General features: G+C 42.8%; 1 protein-coding gene across 1 annotated transcript in view; it reads left to right on the forward strand.

Annotated features, from left to right (window-relative positions):
* Positions 1-13,456, forward strand: part of BLMH (bleomycin hydrolase) — a 305,030-nt gene that overhangs the window by 28,573 nt on the left and 263,001 nt on the right. Inside the window, exon 6 of the mRNA XM_069226259.1 lies at positions 8,605-8,697. Within this exon, the coding sequence (XP_069082360.1) occupies positions 8,605-8,697 (93 nt within the window). The remainder of the gene's footprint in view (positions 1-8,604; positions 8,698-13,456) is intronic.

Here is a 13,456-nt window from a genome sequence, read left to right on the forward strand (position 1 = left end):
GAACTAAACAATCTCTAGTTATATCTCAAGGTAGCTCCGACTCTGCTCTTAATATTTTAAATTATTTTCAAGATGTTTAAAATTAGTGTACTTAAGTGTCGGAAAATACAACTTTGGAATCTACTGTCTTCACTGGAGTGTAAATATTATTCCTCCATAAGCATGCCTAAATATTCTTTTAGCAAATTGTGAAAGTCCAAAGAATCTCCTTCAGAGTCAGATATAAAGAGAGAAAATGCTGCAGAAGAATTTTACCTGGTGTGACAAACACTCCTATTCTGAACCATTATTTAAAGATACTAACTACACACACTTTCATGGGCAAGTCATTACACTCACATTAACAGTCCATATTGTACCACTGATGCCCTGTTGGGAGCAACAAAGAACTAAGTCCCCTACGTACAAGGGTGTTTTGTGGTCGCAAAGCATGTTTTTTGCAAAACCACAGTTTTTTTTTTTCTGTAAACCCCCCTTTTTAAAATGTATCAAAGCCCTTTCGCAAGCTGGGAAAGTCTTTTCATATTCCAAAAGGGCTTTTGAAGTACATTACAAATTGCAAATGGGAGTGGGCGTAAGATTTGCTATAGAATATAATAATGGTTTATAACCGCAGCTGCAAACCATGAACAGTTACTGACCCTTGAGTTGGGTTGGTAACTGGTTCGTAAAGGGGGAGATGTTCCCATTGAGCAGATTAACTCGTGGAAACCTTGATGGTGTGTAGGGCAAGGACAGGATAGTAAGCTGTGTTCTGCCTGCTGCTACCCTGATGTGTTGGACGGTGAAATACTTAATTTTAATAATTAAAAAGCAGCAGCACCTATCCCTTTAATGGACGCAGGCTGCTTTTGAACTTCAGATGCTGTGATGGGGGTCTTCTGTCTCTTGTAAGCCTCCACTCCTGAATTCATAGCCAGTTACTTGGTCACAATATTTCTAATTAATATTCATTGGTCAGACTATTTTGTGACTCCGAATGTACAAGTTGTGATGTGACACGGTCATCCTGCAGATTGCTTTCCCATTTGCTAATAGATGAAGGAATGCCTCAGTCTTTAAAGTAAGTTTCTGTAAGAAAACCTGTTTGTATCCTCAGTAGCTTTGGCAGAGGCGACCTGCTTCTCTCGAAGAAGGTGAGTGTAGTATTTACCAGCATTAAGTTCAAGAATTAAAGCAAATATGGTTAAAAGTGCCTTTAGTGTAAAGCACTTTCAAATCCACATTCTCATGCTGAGTATTAATCCAAGATAACAAAACTTCTTTAAGGGTAAACAACTTATGACGTTTTAAAGAACATGTAAGAAGTGGCTATAATAAAAACAAGAGGAAACCTAAAGTCAGTGAAACACTATGGTGTAGTGTAAACCAGGACTTATGGCCCCTCTTTAGGCCAACTCTGATGCTGATGAATTGGGAAGTCTGATAAATTCTAGCAGTTTGTTAAGGTCAACTGTTTCACCTTTTGAGATTTTCCAGGCTCAGAATTGTTTTCCGGGCCAAGGTGGTTGCTGCAGCTGAATAGGCTCCAGCAACCTAAGTCCACACAATAGGCTCAGGCTTCATCTTTTGATATACACACAGAACCTCCAATGTGCTCTGCCAGCACTTTTGGAAATTGTTTGTTTTGGAGAAATTTCAGGTTACTTAATTAACACAGATAAATCCGAAGTAATAACTTGGAATGGCCCTTTGGATAACCCATTGGAGAAAGATGAAATCTGATATTTAGGGGTCAGAGTGGTCAAGAATCTGGCACAGATGGCTCAAGTGAACTTCAAGCATCATCTAAGGGAAACAAAGAAGTTACTCCTTCAATCGTCACACCTACTTCTCTCTATTTTAGATAGAACTAATTTAATAAAGATGGTGGTACTACCAAAATTCCCCTTTATCTTTAACGCTATCCCTTTATCTTTTAATAATGAATGGCTAAGGCGATTGCATGGGGTATTAGTTAGCTTCATTTGTTCCTATAAAAAAAACAGAATAGCATGGAAAAAATTGAGAAAGAAAAAGCTACATGGAGCAATTGCACTTCCGGATTTTCAGCTTTACTTCTGGGCATTTCAGCTGAAAAGTGTTAGATCACTTCTTTATAAGGAGTATCTTTCCCCTAGACTTCGGGCTCTGATAGTGTTTCCGGGACCATGGTACATAGTTTCTTTATCAATTTGGCCATCCCAAGTATTACAAAAAAGTTAGACTAAAAGCTATTTTTAATGCCTGCAGCATCTGGTATGCAGTAAGACTGGGTATCCCATATTACAGTGAGTTGGCCCCAATCTGGAATTCTCCTGTTACTCCGATGTGTCTCCAGGATGTACTAGCTAAACCATTGATAGAGGGAGGAATTATGCAGTGGGGACATCTAGTCAGTGGGGGCTCTGTTAGCTCTTGGGAATCCTTATCTGAAGTAACTAATGCTAAATTATCTAGGTTCAAATACGTGCAAATTAAAGGTTGGTTGCAAGGAGAACCTGATGCTGGGTGTTCTACGGGATGGGAGAAGGAAATTACCGGCCCACAGAGTCAAAAGAAAGAGGTTTCAAAGTGGTATTGGGCATTTATACAAGCTGAAGATGCATCTTGCCCACCCTCTACAGAGGGATGAGACCTGGTGTTTCCCCGCACTTGAGCTTCCTTATCTCTTGCGGGCCTCCATGAAGATTCTCTGGTCTGTGGTTAAGTCTACCCCCTGCGGCGGAACCACTTGTTTACCATATATCGGGCTTATTGGACCCCTAAAAGGCTTGCTAGAATAGCTCTTCATGGTAAGAGTGGTTGCCCGAAGTGAGACCTAGAGGGGGCAGATGATATTCATCTTTGGTGGCAGTGCTCGGGGATTCATACTTTTGGGAATAAGTGGGTAAGTCGATCTTGTCTATTATAAATAGGCGTAACGAGATAACTCTTTCAATGGTTGTATTTGGGTTACATGAGACTGCAGAGAGGAGTCTGTGTTATAGATTGGAGAGACCTCTGATGCATCTCTTTTTCTATTTGGTTCTGATAGCCCGGCGGGAAATATGTATTAAGTGGATCACTAGTTTCCCCCCGCCCACTCATAGGGATTGGTTGATGTCAGTTAAGAGAATTTTTGATTTAGACTGTAGTAATGGCTCGGATAGGTCCCTTAGAATATGGCAACCCTTTTTTGTTTTTTATAGAACCATCTCTGCAGGCATTAGGCCAGTGTGAAATAATTATACTTGAGTTTTGGTTTTGGTAAGAGTCCAGTGATTAAGTCTTTAAGATCTAACAACTAGGAGGATGGGGTGGACTAGTTCTGCCCTCCCCCTAAGGCTGATGGGGGCCGCTGGCTACTTGGGCCGGAACGTGATGTGGCTTCCTGTGTCTGTATTTGGCTATATATGAGGACTCAAAAAAAAAAAAAAAAAAGCCTCAAGCTTCGTGTTTAAATTTGTATACAGAGCAGGCCTGGACAAAGTGGTCAAAAAGGTTGCACTTTTTGTTTTCAAATAATCGTGGTACCTTGACCTAGCCCCACACAGGTAAAAAGAAAATGTAAAAGTCCCATCTATACCAAAAGTAAACCCCCTTCCTGGTTTCTTCTATTCTTAAATGATGAGGAAATCTTTGCTTGGTTTACCAAGTCACAGATTCCAGTGAGAAGCAGGTTTCTCAACCACTCTGTAAGACAGTCATAAAATGTTTTGTTTCCACTCAACTTTTCTGGGATTTGCCCAAGGCATCACAGCATACGCTGCTCTTTGGGTCCCCTTTCTTCCTTGTCAGCTCTAGGGAAAGTTTGGATAAAGCATTGACTTCCTACATCAATCCTTAACCCATTTTCTAAATGTGTCTTAGCAATGGGTCATTTCCGAAATCATGGAAATTGCTCGAAGTGCTAAAAAAACAAGTGGAAGGTTGACTTCATTAGCTCAGCTGTCCCCTTGTTGGCATAGGTAAGCAGTCTGCAATTTCATGTCTCCTGAGGTTCCAGCAGCATTGTCATTTCTGGGAGGTGAAAACCCTAATTTATAGTTATAATGTAGTTGTGACCGATGATGACTCTATTGCTGTAAAACTCTCCTGCTGCCCCACCTGTATTCCGCATCACTCACTATTTGCGTATCCTAGCATAGGCTAGCCTATGAGGCACCATTCCTGGGTTTTCCAAAATGGTACACTCTGGTCTAGTCACCTTCTTGGACTCTCAAAGCCCAGAAGCCTAATTCTAGGCATGCCTCTTCCAAGAGGGTGCTGGGTTTTCACCTGTCAGTTAGGAGCCCCCCTCCTGCTGGTCATATATTGCGCCTTACCCCACTTGAAGGCAGGTAAAAATGGATCTGAGAATTTTGTCTGTTGTCCTTCCCTTGATTTACAGGAGAGTACACCTGCCTTAATGTAGTTTAGTTTCCAGAACTGTCCCTCATTTCCTGACAACCTCGTGTATAACACTTGGTTTGGTGGTTCTTGTCAGGATTGGGTTTTTTTTTGTCTAGCTGGTAGTATGTCCACATCAATGAGCCAAGAGGTCCATTAGCTAGAGGAAAGCAGTAAATATGTGAGAACTTCAAGTCCATTCTTGGCGCTGTTGGTCAGAGAGAAAACTAATCACTGCATGAGGCTAGTTACCTGGGTAAACTGGTTTTCACTCAGTCCTACCAATGTATTATTCAACACCCTTACTAATCATTTCTCTGACATTCGTGCTAAAAATATAATTTCAGTTAATGAGATTTTCCTCAGTGAAATGTTGCACACTCAAAGCTCAAAGTGATTCCTTGTCCGATGTACCCAAATGTGTTTTTTTTATTTTTTTTTATTTTTTATTTTTATGTGAAATGTTGGTCAGTGGAAAAGTGCTGCGTGCCTAGGTAGTAACACTGTAACTACTTGTCACTAACTAAACACGCACATTAGCATACCTTACTACTCTTGCTTCACTGTTGGCTCCTTTTTGAGAATGTTCCTTAGATATTTTGCCAAATTGATTGGACTTACTCAATGTATTATCTTCAAGCAGTGCAGCAACTATAATGCTCCTTCCCCAAATGTTCTGTAATGCTGAAGTTATTATCTTAATTACTATCTTATTTTATATTTAATGAAACCAACTTGAATTGTGTTGTACAGGGGTGTGGAATTCCTATAGCTCCACACCCAGGAAATATTGTTTGGGGTCAAAGACAACAAGTTGTCATGTTTATTTTGTCCTAGGGACAAGTAGGCCCAACCCCTGCAGCACAAACCCTTTGGCTGCCAGTTTACAGGGAAGGCAATTGTCTGCAGTTGAGGTAATATTTGTGCCCATATGTTAATGCTGTTCAAGCTTGTATTTATGGTTCATTAATGCAAAGCTTTTATTATTAGGTTGAGCACTCTAAATAAATGTTGTAAGGTCACACTGCACTACTGACAGTGGTCCCAGTAAAAAAAAAAAAAAAAGTGTGCACACATTTGAAAGGTTTAACAATATGAGGCTACATATAATGCTCCCAGAATGTCTGCATCTTACAGTGCTTTTGTAGGCCTTCTTCGGGTCTTGCGGCTTTGAAGTTCAGGTTTGTTTGATGGCATTTAATGAAAGAAGCCATTTAAAAAGAGTTCAGACAACCAAGGTTAGTTGACTGTAGTATTGTTTTACTGTGTCCCTTGAGAGCTTTTGAATTTTTTAAACATCAAGTCAGTTTTTCAAGGAATGACTTTAGGAAAAGAATGTCCTCAATGGGCACATCTGTGAGAGGGCGGTCTTCATTGAATCCATGATTCCCACGGTATCCATGAATATTAAAAATCATAGGAGGTGTAGTGGAGATCTGGGTTAAGCACATTGAAGTACTGGTAGTTTTTTAGTTTTCATTTCCAGTGTTGACTGCTTGGTCTCTGGTGTTCATGAAAGAGTAAAAAATGTCAAGGACCTTCCTGTGAAAGACCATGCATGAGTACTGGGCTTGTATGAAAATCTCATTATCCGTCATATTGAAGGTGACTAATCAAGCGGGATGAGGAGACTGGACCCTGACCTGTACTACTCCCCAGTATAAAAAGAACATTGCCCAAGGTGTAGATGACTATAATTGTTTCAGTGCTACAGCCTTTGATGACACCTAATCAGCTGTGCGTGAAAGGACACTAGATTCTCCCCTGTGATTTTAGTTACCTTAAGGACTACATATTTTTCAATTCTTTTACCCTTAAGAAGTTTGAGTTATATCAGAAATGTCTGAGAGTTTCCAGGGCCATCTGCAGTTTCTTTAGGAGAGACTAGTTTTGAAGGCATCTGGAAAGGGGTATTTTAAATGGGCAGGAACTAATTATGAGGTGCAGATGTTCCTTAAGAGGCTGAAGAATTACCTGATAGATATTAGCAAGTCTCCTTAGGGTAGTGGTTAGGTTTACTACTCCATGTTTCAGACATGCCCTCCATCCCCTGCCCATTCTGGGCTTAACATTTTTGTACATTACTAAGATGGACTGGTGGCTCAGGAGCTTGACTGGGGAAAAGGTTGCAAGACTGTCAGCCCTCCAACAGTACCCCCGGGTGCACAGCCTTGACCGAATTGATCGACAGCACCAATAACGCAAATGAAATCTACTTTATATTGAAAGAATTCAACTCCCCACCCCTAACTACATGACTGCCACCACCTCTCAAAAGCTCAGCTGCCAGTTCTCTTTCCTACCAAAACAAGATAAGCATAATCTAAAACAACTAAAAGCAAACCAGCTGGACCACTCCACTCTGGCAGCCCTCCAATACAACAAGGAGGGCACACCAGTAACCACCTGACCTGCTGAATCCCCATCACCTTTATAGAAACCGCCTCCACCACGCATTGCATCCACTCGGGAGCCCTCTCAGACCCGTCTGCCCTTCACCTTCCCCAACCAAGCCAATCCCACCTCGATCCTTAATCACTCTCTCCCTGAACAGTGGAAACATGCCACCATTCTTTCACTATTGAAAAAGCTACAGCAGAGCCAACTAAATCAGCAAGCTACAGACCCTTTGCCTGGCTAATCCGGCAAAAGTGTTGGAAAAACGTGTTGATAAAGGACTGGCAGAACAGCACCACCACCACAACCCCCTATACTCATCCCAGTCAAGATTCAGACCCAGCCAAAGCACTGAGGCTGTCCCCATAACATCAGCCTAATCATGGACCAATGCAGCACTACTTTCCTCATCTTCCTCTACCTCTGTAACTATCCACAGTCTCCCACCTGATCCTCATCCAACTACACCACAAGTGAAGAATTCTCAGAACAGCTCTTAAATGGTTCAGCTCTATCCTCACAGGCCTCATGCAAATGATCAGCCTAGTTCCTTACACATCTGAACCCTCCAATCTGATCTTCAGTGTCCCCCACGGATCTTCTCTCAGCCCAGTGCTCTTTAAGATCTACATGATACTACTCGCCAACAACTTCACAACATAGTCTCAACACTATCTATTATACCGACGACACACAGCTCATCTTCTCCCTCGCCAAGGTAGCTTGCAGTACCCAAGCAAAGTTTATCAACACTAGCAGAAGTCTCCCTCTGGATAAAATCAAACTGCATGAAGCTCAGCTAAGACTGAGAGGTGGTGCCCTTCTGAAGAGACATCACACTCTATTCCTTGGCCTAGTGGCCATCCAAACTGGGACTTACACCTACCCTCTCCATCCAAGCCTGGGAATTGTGATCAACAACCATATATCTATGTCCAGCCACTTTAACCCAATTGCTGCTTCCTGCTTTCACACCCTGAAGATTCTCAGGAGAGTCTTCAGGTGGTTTCCTGTTAGTACTCCTTGAACCATCACCCAAGCCCTAATCACCAGCAAGATAGACTACAGGAACACAGTTTACATAGGAATCTCCGTCTATATCACCAAGAAATTCAAGATGATCTAGAATGGAGTGGCCAGATTCCTCCCATCATGCACCTACATATTGACTTACCTCAAAGACCTCCACTAGCTTCCCATCCACAAGTGCATCCTTTTCAAACTACTCACACATGCCTACAAATCACTGCATAATGTAGGCCCCATTTACCTGACTAATCATATCCGCTTTTACTGCCACACTAGAGACCTTCATTCCGCCATCCTTCTGCTAGCCTACATACCATGCATCTGAAGAACTAAAATTGGCAGCCATGCCTTCTTCTTGCTGGCTCCTAAGCCTAGAACTAACTCCCCTTCCACATTAGAGCTGCAAGCTGAGTCCTAAAATTCTTGAATACGCTGTAAACATGGCTCTTTCAATAGGCCCCAACCTCTCTAAAGCACCAGGATACCCAACTGGGTGATATGTGGCTCTACAAATAAAGTTAAGTTAGCCCATAGCATAATTGTGTTGTCAACCATTCGCAGGTTATTAAAAAAACAAAAAACAATTTTTTGACCACAATTACTGCAGCAGATTGCAGTTTCTGGTCATTTCATGTTTGGGAGTGAAGAAACCTAAGAGTGTGCAAGTTACTACAATGAGTAATTTCAAATCTTTTCTTTAGTATTTTCTATGCTTTAATTAGTTTTCACATGTGATCTGCGTTATGTTTTAAATTGTGAACCTTCTGTCATGTAGCAGAAATTTAGATTTTTATAACTTATTTCTATTTTTGGCATTTTTTTCTGAAGATGAGAGAGTATTGTTTACGATTGAGAAACATGATTTCCAGTGACTCGACCAAGGATGAACTCTCGGAGGCGGTGGACACCATGATCGAAGAGGTGAGACCTAATAACTATTTTTTTCAAATTCCATTGGGATTATGCTGCTGGTAGTTAAAGCCACATAAGACTGGCCTACTGTGCATGTCTAAGGAGCTGCAGTGAAATTAAATGCTATGCCCGAATTTTGGAAAAATTATAGTCTGAAGTCTGCCCACTGAGACAGCACACCTGAGCTCACAGAACAATCTGATGTCTGGACTTTGGAGCAGTGCTGAAGGTGTTCTTGATGCTGCCCATGTGGTATCTGGTATGTAGCTACGTGCTCCGTGGTAACGTAGCAACAAGTGGAGAGATTCGGGAATGGAATGTGGAGGGCTGGTGCGCGAGGATGGTGGGTGGTTGGACGGGGAGCGGTGGAGGCTGTAGAAGGGGCCGTTCGCCTCTTGCTCATAAATAAAGCAACTTTGGATGTTGCCTGGCTAATGCTCATTCTCTACAGCCCATACATTGTAGGATAAGGGCACATACAGTGGTTTGTATTTTTAGCACATCTGTATGCAGTAGATGACCCTGGTCCTCTATTTTAAGAAATGATTGATAGAGCAGCTAGGCACTTAAACTATTTCACTGTCAACATATGAGAATGCGATTGGCCTGTTACCTGTCTTTCTGCACACAATTGACCCAGATTTCCTTTAACTGAGTAGCTCTCGGAGGAGGAGGCTGAATTGGATTGTTTGTATGTGGTACTTCATTAGTGAGAACCTAGCCAAAAGCCTGCAGAGCACTGTACGGGGTCAAAACCAGCGAAAAGCCAACACGTGCCAAGAAACGGGGGTGGTTTGTGAGCTTCTAATGCATTGTGAAGTCATGTTCTTTAAAGAAGTGTGCCTTCAACTCTTTCCTAAAGTTAGGCAGTGTCGGAGGGGTCAGGCTGATTTTCCAGAGCCTGAGTGCATGGATGGAAAAGGCCTGCTTTTTGTATACACTTAGTCTCTCGGTCTGGTGGTGTCTTTGCTGCCTTTATGCTGATAGCCACCAGAGAGGGTGAGCTTGTTTGCAAGAAAGGTGGCGCTGCCGGTCATGATGGGTTTGCAAGTGATGCAGCTGATTTTGAAGATGTGGCGGGGAGCAGTGGATGGTCTTTGTTTCCAACTGACCCACTCCACTCCGTGCCAACCCACGTGACCTGGAACAATTCGTTCTCTCAGTGTCCTGCCTCAAGAAGCTAGCTACATGTACCGCGGTGGGATCTCTTCTGCAGGGCGTGCCACTGCGACTCGCCTGTTGACACCCGAATGACTGACTTTGGGGCAGTGCTCAAGGGGAATTGATATTGGGCCCAGCTGTTCTAGTCTTTGTTACGTACCTATATTTCCGAATGCGTATGCCCCTGTTGAATAAGCATTTATATGTAAAGTATAGTAACCAGCTAGAACGTGACCTTTGCTTTCGAAGGTTAATGAATGGGATGCGAGTCCAGGTTACCATGTTCTTACTAAGTTTAGTCCCTCTGTCGCGCACTTATTTTTCTTTCACAAACGGCAGATTATATGGTGCTCTTCACAAACAACAAAATCAACACATGAAAGGTGCCACGTTTCTACATTTTCAGGAAAGCTTCGGTTTCCACTGCTCTTTTCCCCCCGCGAAGAGCTGTGGTTTTAGAGTACTGCGGCCACCAGAGGGCGGTATTGGACTGCAAATGCACTGTGATCAAAGACTACATATTCTAGAATGCGTAGCTGGATATAGACTGTCTGAACTACACATGTAAATGGACATTTGAGAGCTCTGGAGCTTTGTTTGTCACTGCTGCCTGTCCTGTTTCTTTCTGTTTCACGGCGCTGGGCCATCAACACACGAATCCCGGTTTAGTAAGCCAGGGAACTTTGTTGACACACAGCATGAAACCCCCTTCTTTTTCTAGCTGCTTGTTACTCAGCTTTATTTAGTTTGCCTTTGTCGCCGTATATGCCTTTTAGGATTTGTTTGATATTTCTTTCTTTCTTAACGTTGGCTCCTAAGACGCAGACTGGGTTTATGTCCGCTTTACCAATTGGGGAACCAAGAGACCCATTACTTGATCCAGCATTTCTATTTGGCCAATTTTGTTATCTTGTGGGAAATCGCTGTATGCAGTGCCTCGGTTATCCAACCTACCAGTGTTTGAAGGTTTTTAGAAAACGGGCTATCAGGTAATTTCAATGTCCGACTCCTAAGCCAAAATCTGTCCTGCGTCCACCTCCCCCACCCCACAACTGGCAGATACACGATGCTACACCTGGGGGCTTGAAAGCGAGACAGGGTGGCTGTGCTTCTGCGCGCAGACCCGGTTGCAAGGGCGGCCAGAAGTGGGGCAATTTTTCAGGGCGGGGTCCCTGTTCTATATTAAAAAGGAAGGCGATTGAAATAAATGTCAGAGTTCATTCAGCACACTATTACATCCCCTACTCAGATAGAAAGATGGTGACGTGGGACATTGAACATCAGGATATTCATCTGTGCGAATTGCAGCGCTTCTACAATTATGCATTCATGTCTCTCTCATATTAGTGGCACTTAGTCTGTAACCAGAGAACTCTGATGACCCTCTCTCCTAAACACTTCATCCAAAAATGGAATCGCCGAACATGAGCAAAAACTCGTATTTAGCCAGTGCAGCTACAGGACCAATCCCTAAAATACCATCATCACCAGAAAATAACCAATGCTGCTGCCTTTAATGATTTCCCAGTAGCTCCCCCAAACTTTAGCACCACTTGTTTATTCTATTGTGAAGTTTCACTTAATGTCAAGCCATACAATTCCTTGTGGCATGTTACAAACTACTCATACCAGGGCACCAAGAGCCCACGCTCACAATTTTCTTCTTGGCTCTTATTGTGTTTCTCATTAAAAAAAATCCGGTTTACTTCTGGTGCCACAATTTAATTCTTCCTCAGTACAACATTTTCATCACAACAGCCACGCTGAAAGAGGACGAAACTTCCTCTGGGCTTCACTGACCTCCTCTGGTTTACAGACTCTGAAACCTGTTTGCAGCCATTGCTCTCTGTTAAGGACCACCCTAAAAACATACCTACCTATTCATCTGTAACCACATTTTCTTTCATACACGGCCTGGGCAGGCAATCTACAGTAAAATTAGAAAAGGCAGAAACACATTCAAGTTGACATCATAACTCCTAAAATGTATACTATACTTTCCTATGCATGGCATTTCTGTACTTCCTCCAGTCATTGTGAATATAAGCATTACTGGCTTCTAGTCTGTTCACACCCAGACCTCTGTTTCTCATACAAATGTTTACATTGATCAACAAGTCAATGATTCCACTGCTTTAGAACCTTGCAGCATCCTGGATGCAACTTCTCCCATTCCTGACAAGCCTTGTGCTTCAACACCACTCCTAGCCTGTGTATATTTGTGGCTGTCACTATTTTGCTTTGTTTTTTTGCTACTGATAAAATCTATGATTATTCAATTTTGGAGTGCCGCCTGCCATTCTTTTTTGGTTTGATTTTGATTTGAAGCAAGGATTGAACGAGTGGTCAGGTGATTCTCTTTCCCCGGCTTCAGAACCTTGCAGCATCCTGGAGGCAACCTCTCAACAATTCTTCCTGACCAACTTCTTTATGCATCAACGCCACTCCCAACCTGTATGTATTTGTAGCTGTCACTATTATGCTTTTTTTTTTTTGCTCCCAGTAAAGCTTATGATTGCTCATTGCAATTTTTGAGTGTCATGTCAGTTTCTATATAGCTCTAATCACGCGTGACGGTGTACAGGCACTAGCAGGTGTGTGGGTGTTTAGATCCTACAGAGTTATTTGAAGAGCCAGATCATCATCCTCTTCTGCAATTCAAGAGGTGAGGAGGGGCTCTGATGTGTTGAGGGAGGTCGTTTTTTCACGATATAGGAAAAAAAGCCACCTCCTGCATTGGCTTTTATAAAGGTGAGAGTGAGTCACATCATAGGTATCTACCAGGCTAGTGAATACAGATGTTTGTTTGTGTGTGCGCACTTGTGAATGGGGATCCAGTGAAGCGCCTAGAAGTTCGGTGTGATGCAGGTGCACCATGAAGGTTGAGCACTAGTCTTGCGGTGGTGTTCTGGATGGCCTGAAGTCTGTGTAGGAGATGCCTAGAGATTCTGGTGTAGGGTGCGTTGCCATAGTTGGTTGTGATGAGTGTTTGCGTGGCAGTCAGTCTAATGCTCTCTGGCAGCCACTTGAAGATGTTTTGTAGCATGCGTTGGACGTGGAAGCAGGAGGTTCTCACTGCATTGACTTGTGGGGTAATGTTAATTTTTTTCATCTAGGATTTCCAGGTTTCTTGCATGGGTGTTGGTGCAGGTAGTATCTCGGCCGGCCACCAGGTGGAGTCTCATGGAGAGGTCTTGTTCTCGAAGATTAGTACTGTTGTCTTGTCAGAACTAAGCTTCAGGCAGTTGGGTCTCATCCAGTCTGTTACCATGATTGTGGAGTTGGTATACTTGGTTCCATTAGTGTTATTCTGGTCTGTAAGAGAGAGGATGAGTTGATGGGGGCTGGGGGGGGGGTCCTCAGCAAAGGAAATAATGGCATACCTTGAGATTGGATGATGTTAGCAAGCAGTATCATGTAGACATTGAACAGGGTGGGGGCTGAAAGAGTATCCCTGGAGGACTCCGCATAGCAGAAGAAACATACTTTCTAGATAAGCTATTTTTCCTGTATCATCGTCTTTTTTCCCATGGAAAATGTTTAAGGGGGGTAAAAAGGACCTCTCTTATTCTCAGCCTCCACTCCTCCACTTGACAGATCACTAAAA

This window comes from Pleurodeles waltl, chromosome 3_1 (assembly GCF_031143425.1).
Source record: "Pleurodeles waltl isolate 20211129_DDA chromosome 3_1, aPleWal1.hap1.20221129, whole genome shotgun sequence".
NCBI lineage: Eukaryota > Metazoa > Chordata > Amphibia > Caudata > Salamandridae > Pleurodeles > Pleurodeles waltl.